We start from the raw sequence: 27267 nt of genomic DNA on the forward strand, positions 1-27267 counted from the left end.
CAACCCACAGTTGGCTCAGCCTGGCAGTGTTTGATGTGTTTTGGGTTGCACGATCACCCTCTGGCAACGAGTCAGGAGGTTGGTACTCCAACCCCCCAAAACAGCACTGACATTCTTGTTGAGTGGCTATATAATTTAAAAGATAAAGGCTTGTTTGGCCATTTTGCTGTAAATCTAATAGCATGCTTATTGCTTTGCTTTCAAGGAAAAGGGGCATTTCATTAGGAGGCCTCATAAAGAGCAAACTTACACAAAGCCAATGGAAAAAGCTTTGTGACTAACTGTACATGTATGGCTATGCTAGTCAGTCACAGCAGGGCCTTCTCTTCTGTTGGGTAGAGCAGAGTCGTCTGCATTCTTGTTGGGGTTTTTTTGTTTGTGCACCCTGTGTTTGGAGGCTGTCCAGGGAGATAGAAGTTATGGCAGCAGAGAAGAGAGGTGTGCGCCTCAGAAAACACCTTGCAGTGCTACTGCAGTGGCTCTGCACAGACCTCTGTGTAGATAGACATACCAGAGAACAGAGCCAAACTCAAACACAGACAAGCAGGCATGGTGACTCACAGACCAAGCTGTCTGTCAAACTCATGCCTCTCTCTGCAGAATGGGAGAGGTCAGAGCGCTGTGTCTCTTGTTGTTTGTTAATGGAATGTAAAATGTGCATTTATAGTTTTAAAAGTTCTATTTTTATCTTGTGGCTTTATTTAGATTAGATTTATTTAAAATGGGAGATAGTGGAACACTGATGACATATTTCATTATAAAAGGTTTTGTTAATATATGCAAAAGTTGATGTCATTTTAATATTTTAATTCAATTAATCGGTTAAGTATTAATATAATCCCATTGGTGATCATATAGAAATTTCCTGATCTTCAATTCTATCTAGGATACCAGATGATGTTAACACTTCGATAATCAGTTCAAAGAACCTGGCACAGGCTTTTCAGGAGTTGGCTTTCAGAGAAGCTGAATTGATTGATTGATTGATTGATTGATTTTATTTGACCCCTTTCGTTATCATGATGCAGATTAGCACCATACATTTAAAAACAAAATGTCATTGTGGTTCCTAAAGTTCTCTTCTTTATGGACATCGGTCAACATTAGAGATAACCCACACCAGACCTCTGTGTTTACACGCTCTTCAATTCAATTCAATTCAATTCAATTCAATTCAGCACGAGAGAGAACAACAAGGGTTTCGGGGACCAGACACTAGCTAATAATTTTAATTTTGAGTTTAAAATCAAAGCAGGTTTGAGTTGTGACCTCAGTTTAACACCAGATGTTGTTTTGGTTTGTTTGTTTATTTTTACTTTCCAGTATTTAGTCAGCAAAAGTCTGCATGCTGCCAAGCAATAAAAATAGAACCGTTTTAGAGATTACCTTTTGGTGGAATCTTTCTTTGAAAAAAAAATAATGGAAAATGTACTCCCCAACAAAAGAAAAATGGTTTAAACTTCTTTTTTACTATGTAGTTGTACGGGTGGTAGTATTTCTCAGGAGTCCTGTCGCTGTTGACGTTATCTAGTAGTCCAATATAGTTGTAGATTCTATGAATAAGGGCTTTCTCCCTGACTGTTTTAAATCGCAGTCATTTGCTGTGCTTGCTATCTTAAATATCTGTCTCAAATGCCTAATTGACTTATTTTCTATGCAGGTAAAACAATTGACCACTGGAAAAAGTTCCTGGCTCAGCCTTGACTAAAGTTCTAATGCTATTTTCTCTCTCTCTCTCTCTCCCTCTCTCTCTCCCTCTCTCTCTCTCTCTCTCTCCATGTGGAGCAGTTTGAAGAAGAGAGGTTGTCAGCTCCCACCCCACTGCTCAGGTCTCAGAGCTCCACAGGACCCTACCCTGAGGGGCTGCCATGGGAGAGGTTGTGATTGTGAAGGAGGGCTGGCTCCATAAGAGAGGTGAGTGACCAGTCCAGACCTCAGCAGACCAGGCCACCCCAGCTGCCTGTTGGCCATATAAGGCATCCCATGACACACAGTAACATGCTAACCCAAAGTGGAAGAAAGTTGAAATCAACCCAAATCATGCTGAATTTAAACGCTAACAGGACTATAGTTAGTTATAAGTTAGTTATGAGGCACCTTCAGGGTTTGCCTGTCAGCCGTGTAAGGCATCCCCAGACATGCTCACACATGCTAACAGAAATCTGAATCTGAATTATATACAAAGTCAAAAGTTAATACTTATTAGCAATGTAGCAGGAGCTTTTTTTAGACAAGATGTGGCTATCTACAGTTGAACCCTCAGCAGAACATGCACATGAACCTTTAGGACTCTGCTGACACTGAGATGGAGACTTTTTTCAAGACTTTTTCCCGTGGGCTCTTTATGATATTGGTCTCCACTGTGTAGTCTTGCAGTCTAGTGGGCATGAGGTTGAACATGTTTATGGAATCATGTAAAGGGCCATGGTGAAGTTTATTGATCTTGAGTAAGTACATCCTTTAGGTGCTGTTGATGTTATGGAGTGTATAGCCTGAAGGGTAGATGGGACTGTTTATTGATTTCAAGTAGCAAGACTCGTTATGTTGTCTATGTGTGGTAGCTCCTTCTTTATGGTTGTGTAGAGAGAGAGAGAGAGAGAGAGAGTGTGTGTGTGTGTGTGTGTGTGTGTGTGTGTGTGTGTGTGTGTGTGTGTGACAAATCTGACAAATAAACCTCAGTCCAACACATTTTGACCCTCCTATGGCGGGTCAATCTGTGTGAAGCAGTGTGATCTGCAGTTCCTAGTCAGGCTGGACATGTGATACTGTTTTTTCTTCATTGGGTCATTCTAACCCAGCGACTCCAGGTTGCAGGTGACCCCAGAACCACGCTGGTCAAGTCTGTTTCGCAATCGTCCACCCTCGAGGCTGTTTGTGTCCTCACCCGCAGTACAGCTCACCTTTGACCTTTACTGTGTTCTGTACACAAAACAGAGCTGCTCTCCCGTGGTGATGCGTAACGGTCGCCGGGGCAGTGTGTGTCGCGTCGCCCTGGCAGCTGCAGCTGTTACCACAGTTACCAACCTCATCGCCGAGCAAACAGCATCTGAAGAAATATAACCCCAAAATAACTCCAAAAACGTACAAAAATAAAGGCCTAGTCATCGCATTTTCCGAGCGGTTCCTTTCTCTCTGACGTTTTTCTCTGGAAGATCTCAACAGGCACGTGCAATGCAAATGCACTTCCTGGTACTCCAGGAATTTTCCTTCTCCCCTCTCCACCCTCCTAACCCTCACTCACTGGCGGCCGTTGGAAAAAATTCCACCACTCGAAATTATGCCCCCCGTTTTCAAGGAGATGTCAAGTTCATCAATGCTCCTCTCTCTTCTCCCCCCATCTCCATCTCTCTCTCTCTTTCTCTCTCTCTCTATTTCTTTCTCTCTCCTCGTTCTCTACCCTGTGCCACCCAGTGTGGTGGTGGTGTTATGGGTGGAGGACAGGAGGCAGAGGGTATGGTGTGTGTGGAGGAGGATGTGACTGGCTATGGGCCAGTGTTGGCTGCAGGCCAATTAGGTTGTGAGAAGGAGGTCAGAGAGTGGCACCAGGTCAGGGCAGCTCAGGGCAGGTCAGGGCAATAGCGGAGGCTGCAGAGACAGCAGCAGCAGTCAAGATGGCCGTGTTCGCCACTGGCCCCTGGGGGGAAAAAGAGGGCAGCTGCTGCTACAGTGTGTGAGCCCTGGCCATTGCTGGCGGAGTGGATTTGGTCCAGGCCAAATCAGCTTACTTAGGGCACTGCCACAGACACACAGATGGACAGGATGACAAACGGAAGGATGGACGGATGAGAAGACAGGGCAGGCAAGGCAAGGGGAGAGAGACTGGTAGACTGGCAAACATGCAGACAAGCAGGTAGACAGACAGGCAGGTAGGCAGAGGGACAGACAGGCAGACTGGCACTCAGACAAACAGTCAGACAGGCAGACAGACGGACGGACTGACTGGGCAGACTGACTGGCACTCAGACAGACAGACGGATGAAGGGACAGACTTGGCTTTGCTTTGGCAGGGGTGGAATGTGTTTTGGCGCTGACTGCCCGTGCGTTGCGTAACGGCTTCCTTGTTTAGCCTACATGGGATTTCAGTTTCTGTCCCTCCCTCCCTCACCAGCTCTGGGCTCAAAAGCCTCTCTCTCTCTCTCTCTCTCTCTCTCTCTCTCTCTCTCTCTCTCTCTCTCTCTCTCTCTCTCTCTCTCTTTCTACCTCGCTCCACCCCCTTTTCTTTCCTCTCTTGTTATCCTTTCCTTTTTGCCCCATAAGGTGAGGTTCTCACATCATGTCATGGTTCTGGTGCAATAATAATGGTAGTGTGATGAAAACAATGTCCCTGCTCACCATTAACCCTTAACACGTCCCAACCTGTGGACTCGTGGCCCTAATCTCCATTTTGCCTAATGTCTGCCACCCAATTGGTCTGTCATCAAGGGTCATTTGAATGACTCATCAGTGATTGGCCGGTGAGGTAAAGAGGATGTTCAGAGGGTGCTGGGTGGGGTGGGCATGTTCAGCCGGAGGAGGGGTGTTGTTGGGGTGGAGGGGGTGCAGGGGGGTAACGGACGCCAGGAGGGATGTTTGGATGACCTGCTGGGGCCCAAGCCAGAGCGTGAGTCATCAGCCAGGGAAGCCGAACAGGGTCCAGGGGGGTGAAAAACAAGCTGCACTCTATCTCTCTCCCTCCCCTCCTTTCCACTCTCTTTCTCTTTCTGTTTATCTCTTTCTCTCCCTCTCCCTCGCTCTTTCTCTCTCTCTCTCTCACACACTCACTAACTCTCTCCCTCTCTCGCTCTCTCACACTTACTTTTTCTCTCTCTCTCTCTCTCTCTCTCTCGGGCAGGTTTGCCCTCAATGCCCCCCACTCCCCTTCTCAGCTCCCCCACACCCCACCTCTTCCCCTCCCCACTTTGTTCTACCTCTGAGTGCAGCTCTGAGCTGAGGGGAATGGAATGCGCGCGGTGTTCTGGAACGGCTCGTCGGAACCTGAACTCTGGAGCTCCGGTTCTCTGTGGCCGTGAGAACAGGCTTTGAAGCAAATTGAAGGCAGGGGAAGGTCCACAGTGAAAGTCTGTTGCTGCTGTTTCTATGAACCTGTCGACACTATAGTCTCAGAGTGATGTGGAGTGCAGGCAACCTTTATAGGCTCGCATAGTCAGTAGTAAAGATTCTAGAATAGAGCTCTGTTCTAGAATCTTTGGTCAGTAGTGCTTTGTTTTCTTCAAGGACAGATGATGTGAATCCATTTATAAATACTTTCATCAATAAGTGATCGTCACAGCAGATGGCAGCTAACTCCTAGTGAGCCTGGTGTGATACGCACAAACATGCTTGAGTAACATGGCACGAGTGAGAGTGGGGTTGGTAAAGGATATACCCACGGCTGTGGTGTGGCCGTTGGCCATAGGCCGGAGGTCGTGTACTGCAGGTAACTAATCACAGCTGGTGAATATATCCTTTACCAGCGCCATGATCACAAGTGCCATATTGCTTTTATACAACAGTTCCACTTACAGCTAATCAATTTAATGACATCAAATGATGTTTTCCACCATTCATTTAGACTTTTGTTCATCCCCAAAAAATAGTCCCAATCAATAGTCTTGGCATTTACTTTTGCCAAGAAATGGAAAATGTCACTCTGCAGCCAAGACTACACACATTTCATCTCCCGTTTACTCCCTTTTCTCACTCGATAACTGTAAAATGTGATGTTATGAAATTGCTACTCTTGCTTTGAATGAATGCAATGTTCGCGTTCAATGCAATGCAAAGTGTGGAGTGATTGATCGCAGTAAAGAGTCCTAGTGGGGATATCCTGGCTGGGATATTGCCACTAGTGGAATGCATTTCATCTGATCAGATATTATTAAATAGTTCAACCGGACCCAACTGTTGTATGTATATATTATGTATATGTAAGTATTGTATATTGTTCATGCCAATTACAGGATTTCAGCTATACTCACGACCAAACGCACAAACACGCTTGGCATTATGCCTTTGATTGAAGGAATATCCCGTTAAAAGATCTGGGATAAACAGCAGTGGCCTGCCAGACAGCCAGGAGGATGCAGACTCCTAAAAGTAACCACGCAGCAGTCAGCTTCCCTTCATAAAGCCACATCCTCACACGGGGACCCCAGCCACAGGGACTGCCTGCCTACTGTAACTGCCTGCCAGCCACGAGCCTTCCTTCCCCTGCACACAGAAGCCCAGTTCTACTGAAGCTTGCATTGCAAGCAACTTTGAGACCATGGTTATGCAAAATAACCACTGGTGGCGTAAAAACACTGTGCAGTATATGCGAATGACGCTTAATGCTGCAGAGGCTTGGCCCCAGAGTTGTACAAGTCTGGCTTCAGAAAGTAAAAATCCCACCATGTATTGGTTCAAACAGGTGATTTCGCCAAGAATCTGATCCCATTGTTTTCAATACAACCCCATTCAACACACTGCTGCCGAATCCACTGTTTATCGAATGCTTGTCAGTTAAAAATGTTGGCGCTGATGAACGTGGCGAGTCCCACCATGACCTACCATATATTGGTCCACTCCGGTGATTTTGCTGATTAGCCAATCTAACTGGCTTAGGAGTTGCGCAAATTGAAATCAACTGATTTAGTGAATGGTTTGAAGAGACGTGGTAGGACTGTGGCTCTGAAGCCGGACTTTTACACCTTACGCCTGACCCACTGCTTGGACTGCCATTCATAATTTCCTATCTCCCCCATTCTGGGTGGCGGTAAAATAATATGATCTGTTGTATATTTGGAGTTGTGTGAGTGTATGATTACCATATTTTGCAATGTTTAAATGCATTTACCATAATATCCCAACTATTAGCCGTGGCTTATACATTGATTTTGCAAAATTTCTTCAGCTATGAGGTCAATAAATAGGGGCACAATGTGGCTAATACACAGGAAATTACAGTAGCACATTGATATATAGCAGGAATTAAGGACTTGTGGACATGTGAATGTCTTACTGTAATGAGGTTGTCAGTATGCTGTCATGTGTTTAGTTGCAGACTCTGTGGTGCACCAGTTGGCTCTCTGATGACCCCAGGCCTCATATAGTGTGCTCGGCTAGAGTGTTGCTTTAATGTGGACTAAGAGGCTATGGGGCTATTTGTGTTTTTTTAATCAGTGTCAATAGCCCGTTCAGAGTGCATGGAGGTTTAGGTCCCCTAAGAAGCTCTCAAACAGGTTAATAATGAGATTGAAAATATTTTAAAGAGGACCAATGGCTGTCAGCCAGTGAGCGCAATCGTATCAGTGTCTTTCAGCTGATTATTGGTCAGTGATGCAGTATTTCCATATGACTCAGTGCTTCAGTGGTGAGTGTGTTGTAGCCACAGGTCTCTGGAACATGCTGAAACACATCATGGATCTCAAGAACAAATAAAATCATCCCTCATTGATCACAGTAGTTGCTGACTGGGCTAAAATGTGTGTGTGTGTTATTGGTTTGAATGTCATTTGTCCAGCACTGCGGAAATCTAAAAGCTGGTAGGACTGATCCTGTTTCACAGTCAAGCTTCACTGGGGCTTTGCCTTTAGTCTGAGTGTGTCTGTGTGACAACAACATGCTAATATGAATGAACCAGCCCCTAGATCTGCACGAGTGGTGTGTGTGAGCTGTAGATTGTAAACAACTGTGTGTGTGTGTGTTTGTGTGTGTGTGTGTGTGTGTGTGTGTGTGTGTGTGTGTGTGTGTGTGTGTGTGTGTGTGTGTGTGTGTGCGTGCGTGCGTGTGTGTAAAAGAAAATAGAGAATTACAGACAGTGAAGTATCTGTGTTGAGCTGCCGTTGTTGTTGTTCCTCCTAAAAGAGGAAGGCTGAACCACATGTGTACACACACACACACACACACACAGTTGTTTACAATCTACAGCTCTTCACTCTTACACGCTCTAGAAGAACTTTGTGTCCCCCACAACCCTGCACATGCACAAGTTGAAATAATTATAAGAAATAAGTTTGCACAACCCCCCTTTCAAATACTAGCGTAGTTTCCGTATTTGGCTCTCATTTTCACACCAGGCGCATATCAGCATCTGCATCTTAATAAGAGAACTGCACCCGCCGGACGTGCCATTGGAACCATCGGAAATGTGTTCCAGTGACATCATGCGTCCTTTAAGGATGCCACTGGGTCCTCGTCTGTCACATGCTGTGTCACAAATGAGTCTTAGATTGCGCCTGCAAAGCTATGCACAAATAGCAAAAACAAGTTCTGTATCTATATATACAGTATATGTTTGAGTGTGTGTCCTGTGTGTGTCTGTGTGTGCGTGTGTGTGTGTTTACTAACTGGTGTTTGCCCATGTTGCTGCACGTCTCCTGAGTCATTTCCTGTTTTCTTGAATCTGGCTGTTGATTACCAGAAGCACCACTAATGTGGTGTCATAAAAAAAGAAGAGGAAGAAGAAAGGTAGAGAGAGAGAGAGACTAGTGAGAGTGGTGAGTGAGGCGTCAACAGTGACCCCCCTGACCCTCTCTCACTGGTCGGTCTGTAGCTTTTCTTAAAAAGCCCTCAGTGTGCTTACATTCAGTCTTAACTACAAACAATGCTGCCTCTGTCTCTCCATAGAGAAGGGAGCTCTTATAAAACATTGACATAATACACATATATCAAGAATGTTGACCATATATGACAAATATGTTGTTTATATCTTCTTAAAAGCACAAATATTCATTAGTGTGTTTTAGGACTACCACAATTTCCCAACTATTAGCCGAGGTTAGACATTGATTTTGCAAAATCTCTTAAGCTATGAGGTTAATACACGGGGGCAGTTCATATGGTATGAACTACTGGCTTACTGGTTAGCGCTTCGGATTTGTAACCGGAGGGTTGCCGGTTCGAACCCCGACCAGTAGGCACGGCTGAAATGCCCTTGAGCAAGGCACCTAACCCCTCACTGCTCCCCGAGCGCCGCTGTTGTTGCAGGCAGCTCACTGCGCCGGGATTAGTATGTGCTTCACCTCACTGTGTGCTGAGTGTGTTTCACTAATTCACAAATTGGGATAAATGCAGAGACCAAATTTCCCTTACGGGATCAAAAGAGTATATATACTTATACTATACTTTATTTTTTTTAATACACAGGAAATTACTGTAATGAAGTTGCTATGGACACCCAAGTATATGTTACCCTGTTTCATGCTATATACTTTAAAGTACTGTATATAGTCATTTGATACCCAATACACAGCACATTGTCTCACAACATTGAGTTTTTCTTGCCCCTGTTGCTCTTGGGTGCTCCTTGTTGGTGCCCCCAATCCCAATCCTCCCCCCACCTTTCTTATGCAGCCCTTGCCACTTAATCTACTAAACCCCTCTTCTACTGCACTTTTTTTTACCCCATAAATGCACAAATAGGCTGACACCAGACATAATTTCACTGCATTTCTTACTTCCAGTAACTATATGCATGTGACAATAAACTTCCTTGTATCCTTGTATATATGTGTGTCCCTTGTGTCAAGTGACTGAATGGTGTTGCAGATGTGTGTTTTAGAGTTGGGTTGCTGTGTTGGAGTGTACTCTCATGACCCAGCTTACTATCAGTGTTTATGGCCCCTAGAGAGGGGGGGATCCCGCGTGGGTGGATGTTATTTATGGGGTTTTTTTGGTGGTGGACGTATGTGTCTTTTACATGTCCTGTGTGTTTCCTGTGTTTGCACAGATCCATGCAGCTTTCTAGTGAAGTCTGTGGGGGGTGCTGTGTAAAGGCAAGGAAGTCATATGAGGCTTTGATACCCAGAAAAGAGGAGGAAGGGGCGGTGTGTGGCTGACCAGTGTGTCAGAGAAACAGTTGATTTCCCACATTCAGAGTCGTTGTTGTTAACATGCCATTGCATGGCACACACACACACACACTTTCTCTCTCTCTCTTTCTCTCTCTCTCACACACTCCCGCTCTCTTTCTTTCTCTCACTGTATCTCTCTCATACACTCTCTCTTGCTCAGGCGTAGACATAAACAACTCATCCAACTCATGTTACCACAAGCTAACAATGTTATTTTCACACTTTCACTAACTCACGTATACTCATTTTCACACCTCATAAATTCCCACACGTGCTGCAACTCTGCACTGTCATGCCACGCACACACAAACTCACACACACAAACATACACACACACACACACACACACACACACACACACACACACACACACACACTGTCACAAGTCATGTTCATGCTTTGTCTGTTCCCCAACATCAGGAGCATTCTGGTAAAACTTGCAGCCCATATCACAAAGTATAGGCAGACGAAGTCTCAACAGCACAGAGCATCTCTTACACACTCGCTAACACAGAATCACTATACACACACACACACACTCATACTCTCACACAGAACATTTTTCATCCACTAACACACACACACACACAACCTTCTCACACACAGTCAGTCACACAGACGATCTCTCTCTCTCACATGCAGAACAGCCGTCTCACACACTCTCACATACAGTAGAACTGGCCCACAGTCACTCACACAGAAGTGCTCTCTCTCGCACACAGACATACACTCACACACACACACACACTCACATACACAACATCTTTCAAACACTCAGATAGAGCCTCTCTCATGCCCAGCCTGTACTGTGTGGCCACTGACTCCAGATCTGTGAGTAGCCAGCTGGGTCTTTGTGGGCCAGTGTGATTGAACAGCACAGATCAAAGCCAAGCAGCCATCAGCTGCTCGCCTGTTAGGTCGTGATGGACGTCTGGCAAAAATGAATGGTTAATTGAAGTTATATGGGGCGGGAGTGGGTGGCTGCTCAGCAGTGTCTGATGTGTCTGTGTTTGTGTGTGTGTGTGTGTGTGTGTGTGTGTGTGTGGTGTTCCACAGGAGAGTACATTAAGACATGGAGGCCCAGGTACTTCCTGCTGAAGAGTGATGGGACATTCATTGGCTACAAGGAGCGGCCACAGGACGTGGACCAGCTGGAGACGCCACTCAACAACTTCTCTGTGGCCCGTACGTCCACTCCCGCCACACCCCCCCTTCTCTCTCTCTCTCTCTCTCTCTCTCTCTCTCTTGGCCAGATGTACGTACATTTGCGAATGTAGCGTTATTAGCGCCATGGCCAACCCGCAGAAGGCGGACGCTGTGATTCTTCAGTGTACGTGGTATTTATCAAACCTGCAATTCATCGGGTAATCAGCACCTTTATCCGCCCCCTACCGCAATTTGCGAACGTTCACAACTGAACGGCACACATCAATCACAAGCGCAGTTGAATGAAGTTAACTGATGACAACATTAAAAGGAATCAAACGTTTAGCGATCATGAAATAATACGATAAGATAATATGATAAGATGTCGACAAGCAGGGAGATAATGAAGAGCAGTAATTCTACTCAAACTACTCGCGCACATAGGCTATAGAAGATTGGCCAAATCTAACAAATAGGAAAGTTTAAGTGGATGATATGAAAGTGAAAGTAAGACATTCGAAAGGCCAACGAAAGTTAAGGTTGCTTTTGATTTATTACAAAGAAGCAAAACTGGTGCTTTGACAAGCGATTCTGTTGTCTTTGAAAGTTCCTCTTATTGACGCATTTAACCGCAATTTGAAAAAAAAAACAGCAACACCTGCTTCTACAAGGCGGAAATATTTCACCGCAAAAGATCAAAGATTTCACCGCATTTTACGCTTCTCCTCCCATCTTTTTACACGAAACTCCCACTTTCCCCTGACCCTCCTATGAATGCATATGCATGACACGGAATAGAGCAAATTGCCATACTCAGCTCCCGCGACGTGCAGTCTGCGCTTTTACCTCAGTGCGGCCTGTTTGTACGTACCTCGCCATGATTGCGAAACAAATACGCCTGAAGTGGATGCAAAAGCGTTAGTACATCTGTCCCTCAGTCTTGTTCCTCCACTTTTCAGTTCTCTTTCCACACCTGTCTCTTTTCAGTTCAGTTTCAGTGTGCGTTATTCTGAAGAATTCGAGTTGTTCTGAAGAATTTGAGTGGTATTCTTCAGAGTGGATGTTCAAAATCTCATCATTTTTTAATGTTTTTGTCTAAAACAACTCTATATAGCACCTTTACGCTTTACTGACAGGACTGTTTAATATTGGCCAAGGATGAAAAGTAATTTTGAATAATAGTAAAAATAGTAATCAAACATACTGCACGTTTCTACATAGGCTAGCCTACTGCTTTCTCTCCCTCTGAAGATCTCCTCTGACATTGTTCTTTCCCTTAGCTTCTCTTCTTCTTCCTCGGGATAAATACAGTATCTATCTATCTATCTTCTCTTCCTCTTCTCTTCTCTTCCTCTCCTCTTCTCTTCCTCTTCTCTTCCTCTCCTCTTTTTCTTTTTCTCTTCCTTTTCCTCTCCTCTTCTCTTTTCCTTTCTCTCCTCTCCTCTCCTCTTCTCTTATCTTTCTCTTTCTCTCCTCTCCTCTTCTCTTTCCCTTTCTCTCCTCTTTTCTTTCTCTTCTCTTCCTCTTCCTCTTGTCTTTATTTTCTCTTTCTCCCCTAATTTCTTAATCAGTCTTTTGACAGTCTATACACCTATCTATACATCTCTACTTGATCTTAGAGAATTATGAATTAATGGAAACAAATAGTAAAAGCTGTAGTAGTACTAGTAGCAATAGTACTAGGCGTAGTAGTAGTAGTAGTAGTCAAATATTTGCTGGCTGATACAGTTTTTGTAATATCCTCTGACTGCTTAAATAGTCAGCTGTAGGGGAAATTAATATAAACACTCTTTCCTCCATCACTCTGTGTCATGACTCAATCAACAGAGAAGGGTAAAGTACTGTACAGGACTCACTCCTAGTCTAACGGGACACTCCTAGTCTAACAGGACTCACTCCTAGTCTAACGGGACACTCCTAGTCTAACAGGACTCACTCCTAGTCTAACGGGACACTCCTAGTCTAACAGGACTCACTCCTAGTCTAACGGACATTATCTGTGTGTGGGCTACACCTGTTACATGTGGCGTGATTGATTTTATGATCTTAAGTGTTATTTTTTTTTAATGTCTTTCTATGCTGATTGCTGAGCTGTAATGCAGAGACAATATTCTGTTTAAACGAACATTAAAGTGTTATCTTATCTTATCTTATCTTAAATTGCATTAGTCCACTTTATATCACAAACTAGAATGTTTGGTGGAGAGTGCAGACCTTTGCCATGGCCAGATGCTGTAGCCTACCTCACTACTAAATCATTATGGTTCAGATCTGATCAATTCAAAAAAAGAAATTAGAAATATTTCCTATCAAGGGGCCTTTCGACATATGAAACTGAATTAGACTGTAAATAAGGCAAATCTAATTTCGTTTAATCTAATTTGCACAGTATGTGTGTATGTGCGCATTGCTCTGCAACTTAATCTCACTTGATCTCTTTCACTTAGTCATATCGCTCATCTGTACGTGCCAGTTAGCCTGGATATCGCGTCCTCCATCGCGGCCTCCCCTTTGTCTGTTTCTCTTTATTACTCAGACTATCTCTGTTGTTGATTTCTGTTGTGCTCTCGGCTTCACCTGTTTATTACTGTTTCACAGCTTCGGTCTCTCCATCCCACAGTGTTTCCACGCTTGCGCTGGTCTTACGCTTGTCCTCTGTCTGTCTGCTTGACCTGTAGAGTGGCTTCTGGCCGCATCTCTCCACACCTCACTCTGCCTGATTCTGTCACATTTACATTGCATAGTGTAACGGTATAGCCAACTGTGTACGTAGCTGTGCAGCGTGTACGTTGTGTAAACCTCCCGTCCCGACGCCTCGCTAGCACCCTGGGGTTTTTAGCTCACTTGCTAGCACACTCGTCTTGCAATCTGAGGTGCTGCATGTTGCAGGTTCAAGTCCGGGCGACTGCAGGGCTGAGTCGCGTGGTCAACACAACCCGGGTTACACTAGCAAATATATAATGTTTTCTTCAACCCCACTTCTCTCTCTCCTTTTCTTTTTCTCTCTATCTCTCTCTTTCTTTCTATCACTCTCCTCTCAGAGTGCCAGCTGATGAAGACGGAGAGGCCGAAGTCCAACACCTTCATTATTCGTTGTCTGCAGTGGACAAGCGTCATAGAGCGCACCTTCCACGTGGAAACTCCGGAGGAGAGGCATGTTTTTCACACACACACACACACACACACACACACACACACACACACACACACACACACACACACACACACACACACACACACACACACACACACACACACACACACACACACAGACACACACAACACACACACACACACACACACACAGAGATGCACAGACACACACACAAACACACACACACACACAAACACACACACACAAACACACACACACAGACAGACAGACAGACACAGATACAGACACACACCGTGATCTTCTTAAACTCAGTTTTCAGTAAGTGAATGGTCTTAACTAAAATAAAACAAGACATTGGTTATGATAGCCTACATTCCTTCTCTTTTTATGCGTATGTGTAGTTCTGGTTTGTAACTATAAAGCACCAGTGATGTAATGTGTCACATCCCTATTTCTACCTCTCTTTCTCACTCTCTCTCTCACTCTTTCTCACTTTGTCTCTCAATCTCTCCGGTGTTTCGTTCTCTCCCTCACTCTCTCACATTATGCACACCATCTAATTCTTTCACACCCCTCTTTCTACCTGTCTGTCTCTCTCTCTCTCCCTCTCTCTTACTTTGTCTCTCTCTCTCCACCTCTTTTATTCTCTTCCTCACTCTCTCTCTCACACACACATGCGCACACCAACTAACTCTGGCTCTGTGTGTGTCCCTCAGAGAGGAGTGGACAAAGGCGATCCAGGCGGTGGCGGACAGCCTGCAGAGGCAGGAGGAGGAGAGGAGGGACTCGTCCTCTGACCCCTTCGATGTGGACCTGTGTCCCTCTAAACCCCGTCACAAAGTGGTGCGTCTGGTTATGGCACACACACACACACACACACACACACACACACACACACACACACACACACACACACACACATACATACACACACACACACACACACACACACACACACACACACACACACAAACATACAAACACACACACACACACACACACACACACACACATACACACACACACACACACACACACACACACACACACACACACACACACACACTCACACACACACACACACACACACACACTTTAAATGCTTAAGTAGGATTTGTATGCATAAAAACATTAAGTACCGTCTTGGGACCTGATCCTGCCTGGGTGTCACTATGCATAGTAATGCGCATAGCATAACTGACCTCCCTGTACAGACGAGACCACACATTAAGGCTGCCAACAGCGTCTATGCAAATGAGCTGTTTTAAAAGGTTGGTATTCAGCTATTTTGAGCCACAAACATGCACCTTCAGTAAGCGTCTCTCTCTCTCTCTCTCTCTCTCTCTCTCTGATACTCACATGCACACAAACACAAATCTTTACATTTGTCTATGTTTGTTTTTGTTGTCTCCGCAGACTATGCACAACTTTGAATACCTCAAACTCCTGGGGAAAGGCACTTTTGGGAAAGTGATTCTGGTGAAAGAAAGCCACAGGGAAATACTATGCCATGAAGATCCTCAAGAAGGAAGTGATAGTGGCAAAAGTGAGTGCAGAAGAAAGAGGTTCTTCTGTTATTCTTTCGCATTATTTGCCTTTCATCTTTAAAAACTCATTTTCAGCAAGTATATGTGTTTAAATTTCAGGCCCAAAGAGATCTTAAAAATTGAATTATGCTTGTGTTGATTTTGTTTCCTATACAAGAGTAAGCCGAGAAATTAAAATTACCTTTTGCTTTTAGTGTTTTGATGCTGTATTGATAACATAGCATCTGTATAGATATATCAGCAATAAGTATGTCACTACATGTATCATATACATATGTCACTATACATATCATGTACATAATGTCATACGCTTATATGTCACTATACACATTATATACATATGTCACAATACGACACGTATTATACATACAGTATTTCACTATGCACATCATATACACATGTCACTACACGTATCATATGTCACTATACGTATCATACATACGTATCATACATATGTCATTATGCTGCCCTACAAAGGCTATATTTATATATTTTTTTATATATACTTTTTTGATCCCGTGAGGGAAATTTGGTCTCTGCATTTAACCCAATCGGTGAATTAGTGAAACACACAAACAGCACACAGTGAACACACAGTGAGGTGAAGCACACACTAATCGCGGCGCAGTGAGCTGCCTGCTACAACGGGGGCTCTCGGGGAGCAGTGAGGGGTTAGGTGCCTTGCTCAAGGGCACTTCAGCCTCGGCCCACTGGTCGGGGCTCGAACCGGCAACCCTCCGGTTACAAGAGCAGTATCTGCAAGAGCAGTTGTAAGAGCTGTATCTGCAAGAGCAGTATCTGCACTTTTTCCAAAAAATGTTTTGCACAAATAAGAAGTACATGATCTGCTCTTCAATCTGTTAAAATTTCATATGGCTGCCTAATACATTTCTTAGCTAAATTTACATTTTTAGTTTGCAGTTTGTATAGAAAAGTAGAGGGAAACCAAGGCAGAGTGCAGTATCTGCCCTTACTGCCTTGATTTCAATGACCATTACTGCATTCTGCCTTTGTTTCACTTGCCCTTACTCTAATAGGGTGTGTGTGTGGGTGTGTGTGTGTGTGTGTGTGTGCACAGGGACAGACTGGGAGTAAAAAAGGCCCTGGACTTTCTTCTCAAAAGGCACACCATTCACACTCACACACACATTAGGTGTCTATCATGATACAGTCTCACAATATTAAATGCCAGTGAAAGTATCAAAGTATATTCAAAATAGTCAGTCAGATTTTACAAAAAGTAATTAACATATACTTTGATAAATATAAGCAGCAGTGTGCAAAGGTGTCAAAGGTTAGGTTTTGGTGTGCAGCAATGCAATATTGCTTGACATGAAAGTTTACAAGAATACACGATTGATTTTGTTCTATTTTTACATAAATGTTTATAAATGACAGTTGCCATTGTTAAGGCATCAAGCAGCATATCTTCACTAAAAATGTAGTAAGTACCTCAATTAATATAAAAACTGAGTGATTAGGATCACTTGCTACACTTAATGCAAAATGTTATTGTATGGCCATGTAAGTATAAGCAGTAATGCAAAGGCAAAGTGCAGTATAGCCTATAAAACTACCAAATTTTGCCTAAATGTCAAAAAACAAAATGTTTAATATTCACCTCACTTTGATCTATCTAAGTATACCCCTTGTTGTTGAATATAATTTGATGCTTATAATTGGTGTAAGAAAAACACAAAAAGCTGTTTTTCTCAGTTTGGCATTTTTGCAGATACTGCTCTTTGGCTTTGTAGGGCAGTATGCACATCATGTACATACTGTACGTATCATATACATATGTCACTATACGTATCATATACATATGTCACTATGCACATCATATACATATGTCACTATAGTGTACATATCATATACATATGTCACTATACTGTACGTATCATATACATATGTCACTATGCACATCATATACATATGTCACTATAGACCCTTTCAACAAGGTAAACAAAAACAATGCTTGAACATTCTATTTGGGCCCCAATCTACTTCCTCTGCATTAAGATAACATATGGAATGTTAAAAAGGAAGTCTTGTGGGGCCAACTATGATGCTGATAATGGAACTCTCTTGAAAGGGTCTATACGTATCATATACATTATGTCACTATGCACATCATATACATATGTCACTATGCACATCATATATATGTCACTATACGTATTATACGTATGTCACTATACGTATGTATCATATACATATGTCACTATACGTATCATATACATATGTCACTATATAGGTATATGCTGTACATACAATATGTCACTATGAATGGCTCATCCTCCTACTAACAACAACAACATTACATAGTGCAGTACTAGACGTGCACATCCACAATGTCAAAGACTCCGTCTCCTTACTGTAAAAATGAGATTGAAACCGTTATTTTAAGGTAAAAACCCCAACATCATGTAGCTTAAATTCTGCATCGTCCTCTTTGGGAGGGCAATATTTTTTTATTGGTGACTAAACTCTGGTTCAGTGAATGGCAGAGATGCGTTCTGGTTGACGGTGTTACTATGTGTCACCGTTTGATGTAATCTGTTCTCTCACTCTCGGCAGGATGAGGTAGCACACACTCTGACTGAGAACCGGGTTCTACAGAGCTCCAAGCACCCTTTTCTCACGGTGAGATACAACCGTCTGACATTTTGTTTTTAGACAAGAAATCTCAATCGTCAGTCCTACTCCACACAGTTTGGTGCCGTTCAGTTGTAGTTTGTGTTACTTCTGCGGTCCACTTAGAGTTTTGATTTGTCCCATACCCTAACAGCTTGTTTTCATTGTAGGACACACTGACATATTAAATACAGTGATCTGGGTTTTAATTTCTCTCTATATCATGAGGTGCAAATGCAGTGATACCCCAAACTTAGGATGCTTCTGTGAATATAGGCTCTAGTGTCAGCTAGTTAGTGGTTGTGCACAGCTCATTTTCCACTCTCTGTGATATGCATTGGGAGAGATGTAGTGATAATGTGTTAGTTGAACTAATTGAGAGTACTCCGGTGCTGTCAGACTCATTGGAAGTTGCTTGATGCATATACAGTAAGTGTATTGCCTGATGCCATCTTCTTTTGACTGCTCCATCAGGGATTAAAGTATTCCTTCCAGACACATGATCGATTGTGCTTCGTCATGGAGTACGCCAATGGTGGAGAGGTGAGTGAGTTTGTGTGTGTATGTGTGTGTTTGTGTTTGTGTGTGTGGGACGGTGTATTTTATTTGTGTGTGTGGGTGTGTTTTATTTGTGTGTGTGTGTGTTTGTGTATTTGTCTGAGTGATTTAGTGTGGGTTTCAGTATGAGAGAGTGTGTGTGTGCTTGTGTGTGTGTTGTGGAATGATGAGCAAGGCTTCCAGGACTTATCAGTTGCTCATTATCTATATCATCTTCTGTTCTGTTTATTATTTTGCTCATTTGACTGGTTTACTTTCGTGCTTGGTGTCCGTGTGCTATTTTCAGACCAGTGTTCAAAACTACTACAGGGGGAAGTGCATAAGCACATCTCTTCTATGTTTTGCATAAGCAAAGCTTTGAGCTTCCCACGATGAGGCCTCTGATGTAACACCGTTTCCCTGTAAAGCTGTCATCTTTCAAGGCCAAATACAGGCTGCCGTTCCGGGTTGGTCGGCTACACGAGGGCTAAACAATTGGGGAAATATCTAATTGCGATTTTTCTGACAGATATTGCGATTTGATTTATGTTATCATTTTTGAAAGTCAAGCTTCAGTTAAAAGTCAAAATATGATTTCCTGGGAAAGACCAGCACTACCTCCGATTGCCTTTTTGTACAGTACATTCATCATACTACTGCTTGTGGTGCTTTTAGAAATGTTGGCACATGTTCAGTGTGTTGTCTTAGGAAGTAGCAAAACACTCCCGGTTGGTTGCAACAATCATCTTGAGTCATGAGCTGCACGATTAGTTGCGGCCTTCGTAATTTGCTAATTGCATTAGTTCAAATTAAAAATCGATTAATCTTAATCTGTCAGCGCCTGAGTAGCGTAATAGAACACATCAAGTCGATGACGGTCCGGAGACCAGCCCCATTGTCACGGTCGTGCTGGTGCCTATTTGGGTATTGTTAGATGATGACATGCAAATATCTGCAGTCTCCTTCTTTTGAAGTCGTAAATCAATATGGAGACTACTGTATATAGTCGGGAGAAAGACAGTATCAAGCAAAACAAACACAGACAGGCTCCACTCGCAGTGTACAGGGCTGCAACAGACTGACTGCAGACTGAGTGGTACATGAACTGGGTGGAGTTGCCATGCTTCCTGTTGCCATGTAACCATCTACGTTGTGTTGATGCCAGAGATGCCCATCAGATCAGGTGGTAGAGATACTGGGGCCTTTAGATCCACCCTGATGAGGGCCCAGTATGCAGGCTGTGTCTCTATAGTTACAGATGTCATAGATTTGTTGGATATTGTATTGATATATATATTGCATAAATGTCATATATCAGCTATGTTGGATGTATTACAATGAAATGTTATATTGACTAAGGAGACCCTATAATGTTCTCTCTGGTGTCCCCTGTCTTCAGCTCTTCTTCCATCTATCCAGGGAGCGGGTATTCACTGAAGAGCGCTCTCGCTTCTACGGTGCCGAGATCGTGTCTGCGCTGGACTACCTCCACTCGGAGAGGAATGTAGTGTACCGTGACCTCAAGGTGAGAACGTGCCAGAACCACTTACCAGAGAGCACCTCAGCAGAACTCACCTGAGCTGAGGGAGGGAAATTCTCTGAAAACTGACCCCATGAAAAGACAGCTCAGCTGGTCGGCTATGGAATTTATTTCCAGCTTTAAGACTTAGCTTGAATAATCTCATATTGTACTTGTCTTAACACTTTGTGTAGTGTTTTAACTGAAAGAAACTATTTCTTTTGGAATTTTCATCTATAAAAGCTACACTGCCTGGCAAAAAAAATGTCACACACTAATATTTCTTTGGAGCGCCTTTAGCTTTGATTACGGCATGCATTCGCTGTGGCATCGTTTCCATAAGCTTCTGCAATGTCACAACATTTATTTGCGTCCAGCGTTGCATTAATTTTCCGCCAAGATCTTGTATTGATGATGGGAAATTCGGACCACTGCGCAATCTTCTTCAGCACATCCAGCACAAGGTTCTCAATGAGATTAAGGTCTGGACTTTGTGGTACCGAATCCATGTGTGAATGATGATGTCACATGCACCCTGAACCACTCTTTCACAATTTGAGCCCGATGAATCCTGGCATTGTCATCTTGGAATATGCCCGTGACATCCGGGAAGAAAAAATCCATTGATGGAATAACCTAATCATTCAGTATTTTCAGGTAGTCAGCTGACCTCCTTATTTGGGCACATACTGTAACGTTGCTGAACCTAGACCTGACCAACTGCAGCTCTTACCTGTTTGCTTAGTTAAATACAGGTAGTGACTTTTTTTTGACCAGGCAGTGTATTTGATTGAGGCATTTCACTTTGGCCGTGGCCAGAATCATTACAGCCCTGATGTAAGACTGTGTTTGTGGTGTTTGTGTTGTCGATGACTCGGGTGATTCCCAGAGCGGATGGATGACTCATGTCCCTTTTTAGTGGCATTTGGTGTGAACTGTGCCTTGCTGGGTTTAGACCAGCTGACATTTTCTCAGCTGATCCCCTACTGTGAGACTGCTGAGATACTGGCTCGTCACCTGGGACTAGTCGACTTGAAAATCTCGCTCATGTTTGTTATTTGTCGCCGTTCCCTGTGGCGCTCTAGCTGGAGAACCTGATGCTGGACAAAGATGGCCACATTAAGATCACTGACTTTGGGCTCTGCAAAGAAGGCATCACGGACGGGGCCACCATGAAGACCTTCTGCGGCACGCCGGAGTATCTGGCCCCTGAGGTGGGTGACCCAGCTCATGACCGCGTCACACAAACACACACATAGACAGCATTGCACAATGACATGCACACACAGGTGCTGATTCAGTAGCTAAGCTAGTTTAATTCTCATGTTTACTTATAGATTTACATTTATTAATTTAGCAGACGCCTTTTATCCAAAGCAACTTACAAAAATTAGGAATAATTCAAGTAACAATACAGAGGGGTCTTTAGGTAGCAATTAATACGCCATCAATCAATACTATTACAATGTACTATGCATGTAGTGCTCCAGCTGTGAAGCTTTGGTTATTGTCGGTGGCGGTGCCTGATAGCCTCCCAGGGATGAACCCAGTCTGTGAGAAGTTCAGAATTCAACCAGATGCAACGTTTTGATTTCGCCCAGATAAGCACACTACCATACGGAAAGCTTCTCTGAGGTGCAAAATGTTCACAGGAAACACATTCAGGACTAGTGTATGTACCTCTGTCTCTGGGCTCGGTCATGTACGATGGTGTGTGTGTGTGTGTGTGTGTTCTGTGTGTGTGTATGCATGTGTGTGTGTGCATGTGTGCAGTGGTGTAGTCTACTTTTTTGAGGTGGGCATACTGTATATTTTGGCCAGTAATGGGCTCAGTGGTTACCAAACTAGGGGTCGGGACTCGACCCCTCCCTCGACCACCAATATTAAGGGACAAAAATGTTTGTGGGGGTCGCAGATTTGCACTTACCTGCCCCTTGCATGTGTGAGGGACAGCATAAATTCACTTTCATTGTGTGGACTGTGTGCTGTGTATCTCAAAGGCAATGAAACTCCATGTGGCACTTAATCTTTGTACTCATCTCTCATAGAGCAAGGCCTAACAGAGTGATTGTTTTAAAGCAGCAGAACACCATCACATCTTGAGACAGGTTGTGTGTCTTCGACATGTCAATAAAAATATAACCTGTTTTGTAAACTCATCACATGCACTAAAGGTTTTTGCATCTGGCATTATATCGCAGTAACAGTGTGGTAGATAATGTTATTACCCATAAGTACAGATAATATATCTCTCCATCAATGCATACCATGAAGATAGCATGGTTCTGGCTAGTAAATAAAGTTCATGATAGATACTTAATCCAGACAGCCACAGTACACATCATGTAGATCGTTTACAGACAGACATGGCGATTTGGAGTCCCAAAGAAGAATCCCAGATAAATTGAGAGAAGAACGAAAGCTAGACTACAGCATGACTAGCCTGTGTTATTACCGTGTTATGTCCACAAATTAAACAACCTAGAAGGGTAACTTGGTAGCAATACAAGTCTCATAAAAAGCGTGAATGATGTTTTTGACTTTTAACTTACCTTCGGAAACGTCAGGTCGGGCAACCTTATTAAAAAAGTTCTGAAGGTCTTGCTATCCTTTGCGCCTGGCCATCCTCGTCGTCCCCAACTAAAAACCTGGAACGCTGCTGTGCTGCTGCTTTAACCTGGCAGCTCGGGGTCGGGGACCCTAGGAAGGCTACCTAGTGAAATTCACTGGCATGTTTTCCTCACGCATGGAGGCTTTTCAAATAATAATAATAATAATAATAATAATAATAATGTTCACGAAAGTTAGACGCTGTGTTAATAAGTCATGAAAATTACACCATACCTGTCAACAGCCCTGGAAAAGTGTGCCCTGGAAATGCGAACTCTCGGATGATGAGATGATAGTTGCATAATCCGATCAGAATGGTGAGAACATGGAGAACGTATCAGCCCACTCCAGATGTACAATGACTTTTCGTAAAAGCCTCGAGTTTACAAAGTCCTCTAGCAACTACGCACCCCATGCTAGATTTTTGTTTTGGCTGACAGTGAGACAGAAAAGCCGCGTCTGATTGGTTGGTCGCAATGGAAACCATAGATCAATGCCTCGCTGCATGGTTTCATATCTGGAAACAACTGACGGAGAATCCATGGGAGATTGACTGCCGCAATCTCCGAATGAATATTGTAAAGTGTAATATCGTTGTGTTGTTAAATTACAAGGCTTCCATGAGAAGTGGCCGTTGATGAAACGTGGCTGTGCTATTCTAAATATTGAAAAATTAATTTTAAGTAGGTATACTGAACATTTTAGGTGGGTATACTGAAATAACCAAAATTTTAGGTGGGTATACGGCGTATACCTGCGTTCTACGTAGACTACACCACTGCATGTGTGTGTGTGTGTGTGTGTGTGTGTGTGTGTGTGTGTGTGTGTGTGTGTGTGTGTGTGTAACGTGTGTGTAATCTGTATGTGCACCTCTCAGGTGCTGGAGGACAATGACTACGGCCGTGCGGTGGACTGGTGGGGTCTGGGCGTGGTCATGTACGAGATGATGTGCGGCCGGCTGCCCTTCTACAACCAGGACCACGAGCGCCTGTTCGAGCTCATCCTCATGGAGGAAATCCGCTTCCCACGCACCCTTGGCCCCGAGGCCAAAGCCCTGCTCTCCGGCCTGCTGCACAAGGACCCCAAACAGCGGTGAGACAGCCGGGGGCACAGGGTCATGACCTTTAGCCCAGATCATTAGGGTCATGTCAGGTTTGGCTTGTGACAGAGACAGAGGATGTACTTGTACCCAACTGTGAACAACATCAAAGCCAAAGGCTCAGTACCATAGACCACAGGTACTGATAAATTGCATGTCTGTGTAACGCTATGACACACTGGGTTGATGCATCTGTTAAATGACGGAATACAATGGTTTTCTGACGTGTGTGCTTGTGTGTTTGATTTCTCTGCCTCCACAGGTTAGGGGGTGGCCCTGATGATGCTAAAGAGATCATGCAGCATACCTTCTTCTCTGGAATCCAGTGGCAGGATGTGTACGGGAAAAAGGTGTGTAGTGCCACAAACAGATCATCCTTTTGTCCGGCGAGCTCCTTCAGAGGTTTTTGTTTCAAACCTCTCAAAACCTAATTCAAACTTAATTAGCACTGGAATGGAAGAAGTGTTTGTGTGCATGCATGTGTACATTCAGGGGGAGAAAGAATGAGGACTGAGAGAGCGAGATCATGTACACCCATGCCAGACAGATATGAATGCGTGAATGATATAGAGAGAGAGAAAGAGTGTGAACTATTAGTGACCTTGTAGCTTACAACAGTTGAGCAAGTACACTTTGCAGTTCCCTCTCTCTTTTTCCGTCTAGTTCCCTGTCTATTTATTATTAGACAGTTATTAGGTATTTTTTTTAAATAATTGCTTCTTGCATTTTCACCCTTAGCTGGACCCACCCTTCAAGCCCCAGGTGACTTCCGAAACGGACACGCGGTATTTTGATGTGGAGTTCACTGGACAAACCATCACCATCACTCCCCCTGGACAAGGTATGTGCTTACTAGTGAATCACCGCTAATCGAGTGTAGATGGAAAGTTATGTTCATGTTGGTTTCATGGTTTATGGAAAAACATAATAGGCTTAGGCCCATTTATAGCATCAGATTTGGTGGAAAAGAAATGCAAAGCCTGTAGAGATAGAGCAATGAAGACTGATAAAATAGAGAGAGAGAGAGAAAGAAAGAGAGAGAGCAGACAATGATCTGCATGGGACTATATTGACATCTATATGTAGTATCTGACCATTTGCTTTTGACAGCCAAACTCATGGACACATACTATTTGTCCTCTTGGCTTGTGACATTAAAAAACATAGGGAGCATTATATCCTATAATCAGACCCTTAAACAGTGTCTGGAGCTTTGTGACACTCCATCCACTCTCTGTAAAGTCACTACTCCAATGGCTCTTTGCCCGACCAACAAAAACATCTTTGCTTTGCTGTGTGAAGTCCAGCTAAGTCTGCCATTACACAGCCACATGGGGATGAAAAGCCTCTTCCAAACCGTGGGAGTCAAATACAGGGAGCCGCGCACGGACGACTTTTGGATTGAAGTGGCATAACTAGTCAAGGCGCATACACACACACACACACACACACACACACACACACACACACACACACACACACACACACACACACACACACAGGAGGAATCGGATTCTTATTTGAGCTGATGTTGATTGTGTCTCATGGCAGATGGGAGATGGGTTGTGTGTGTGTGTGTATGGGGGGTGGGGGTTCAGATGAGGCGGATACCGGCCACAGAAGCACACCAGTACTGGGATGCTAAGGAGGTGAAATGGCTGGAGGGTGCAATATTAATCTAAAGGCCATTGGCTGGGAGTTGTGGATACAACTATATGGAGAAACTTACCTTCAGATTGTCTAAGGATGGGAAGGCTCTAGTATGTTTTTGGAAAAGACATTATGTATTGTGTAAACAACACTAAGAAATATTTTGAAATATTTCATCACAATAATAACTTTTCATGTCTACAGTTTAGTTAGCATGCCCATGTTCTCAGCACGTCTAAACAATTGAAAATGAAAAAGTCCTGGACAGTCAAACAGACAAGCTGCTGCATCCAGGCAGGGCCAAACTCACATCTGCACGGTCTACTCCTCTCCCATTCTACAGCCCACATCTGTCAGAGAGAGAGAAAGAGGGAGGGAGAGAGAAAGAGAGGGGGGAGGGAGAAAGATAGAGCATCCTGGTGTGCAAGAGGGCCTCAAGGGGAGGCTGGACCGGAGGCTGTCCTCAGCACCACACCTGACCCTTGTTGCCTGGACTACATACACAAGGCAGCCAGAAGTCTTCCAATATGAATCTGAAAATCTAATACCAGTATGATGCTGTCACAGTTGCAACAGGGTCAGAAGTATGGCGAATGTCTGTTTAGTCAACACTAATGGAAAACAATGAAAGGCTATTCTTGATATCACTGGATTCAGTGGCAGAGTGATATCAAGAATATCACAGGAGATTCAGCCTTAAGGGTCTCTTGTGTCTCAGTCACACACACAGAAAACCAAACTTTCTGTTAAATGCTTGTCTTGACAAGCTTCTGGTAAATCAGACTGAAGTGTGTGACATGCTTTTGGGCTTGTTGTTTGGTGTTGTCCAGGTGAGTCATCTCTGTACTGCACTTACTTTCAGGCTGTGTGATTTAGAAACTAGTTCAATCTCGCAAAAAGTGCACAGAGAAATTCCTATCACAAAAGGCAAACAGGAGGCTCTCTTTGAAGCTGTCAATGTGTGAAGTTTTCAGCTGTAAGTGGTACACTTGAACTATATTGAGAAGAGTTGAAGATTTGCCTTCCTCACTTTCTCATAGAACCCTTAGTGGTATACTTGGGAATACATCGCCCCCTAGTGTTGTCAACATGTCATAGACAGTAGACATCAAAGAGGACCACAAACTTGAATGAATAATAACAACTAAATAAACAATATTAAATAAACCTAATTAATAATAACAATGAAATAACAATCAAACTAAAATAGCAACGGCAGGTGGAAGCGATGATGATGATGATGATGATGATGATGATGGTGACAATGATGAGGATGATGACTGTGTGCTCCTTTCTCTTGCAGATGACAACATGGAGTCCTTTGACAGTGACAGGAGGCCTCACTTTGAACAGTTCTCCTATTCGGCCAGTGGAACTACATAGTCCTCCTCTGCTACTCTCCCCATCTCACTCTCTCTCTTCCTTTTTGTCTCTTTTACTCTTTCTCTCTGACACTCTTTTCCCCCCATCTGTCTTTCATTCACTCTGCTCTTTCCTCTCTTTCCCCTTTTCAGCTCTACTTTATCATCCCTCTTTCTCTCCATCTCTCTTCCCTCCATCACATCTCTTGTGCTTCTGTATCTCTTCTATCCCCTCTA

At 43.7% G+C, this 27267-nt stretch overlaps 1 protein-coding gene across 1 annotated transcript in view; it reads left to right on the plus strand.

The window, feature by feature from the left end:
• LOC125299454 (RAC-alpha serine/threonine-protein kinase-like) overlaps window positions 1-27267 on the plus strand; it is a 36826-nt gene extending 9559 nt beyond the window's left edge. Inside the window, 14 exon segments of the mRNA XM_048250732.1 lie at window positions 1789-1914; window positions 10869-10997; window positions 14000-14111; window positions 14790-14916; window positions 15490-15557; window positions 15559-15619; window positions 18198-18263; window positions 18729-18797; window positions 20191-20316; window positions 21396-21524; window positions 23798-24012; window positions 24282-24369; window positions 24758-24860; window positions 26973-27267. Coding sequence (XP_048106689.1) covers window positions 1869-1914; window positions 10869-10997; window positions 14000-14111; window positions 14790-14916; window positions 15490-15557; window positions 15559-15619; window positions 18198-18263; window positions 18729-18797; window positions 20191-20316; window positions 21396-21524; window positions 23798-24012; window positions 24282-24369; window positions 24758-24860; window positions 26973-27052 — 1419 coding nt within the window. The 5' untranslated portion in view covers window positions 1789-1868 and the 3' untranslated portion in view covers window positions 27053-27267.

This window comes from Alosa alosa, chromosome 8 (genome assembly GCF_017589495.1).
Source record: "Alosa alosa isolate M-15738 ecotype Scorff River chromosome 8, AALO_Geno_1.1, whole genome shotgun sequence".
Classification (NCBI taxonomy): domain Eukaryota; kingdom Metazoa; phylum Chordata; class Actinopteri; order Clupeiformes; family Clupeidae; genus Alosa; species Alosa alosa.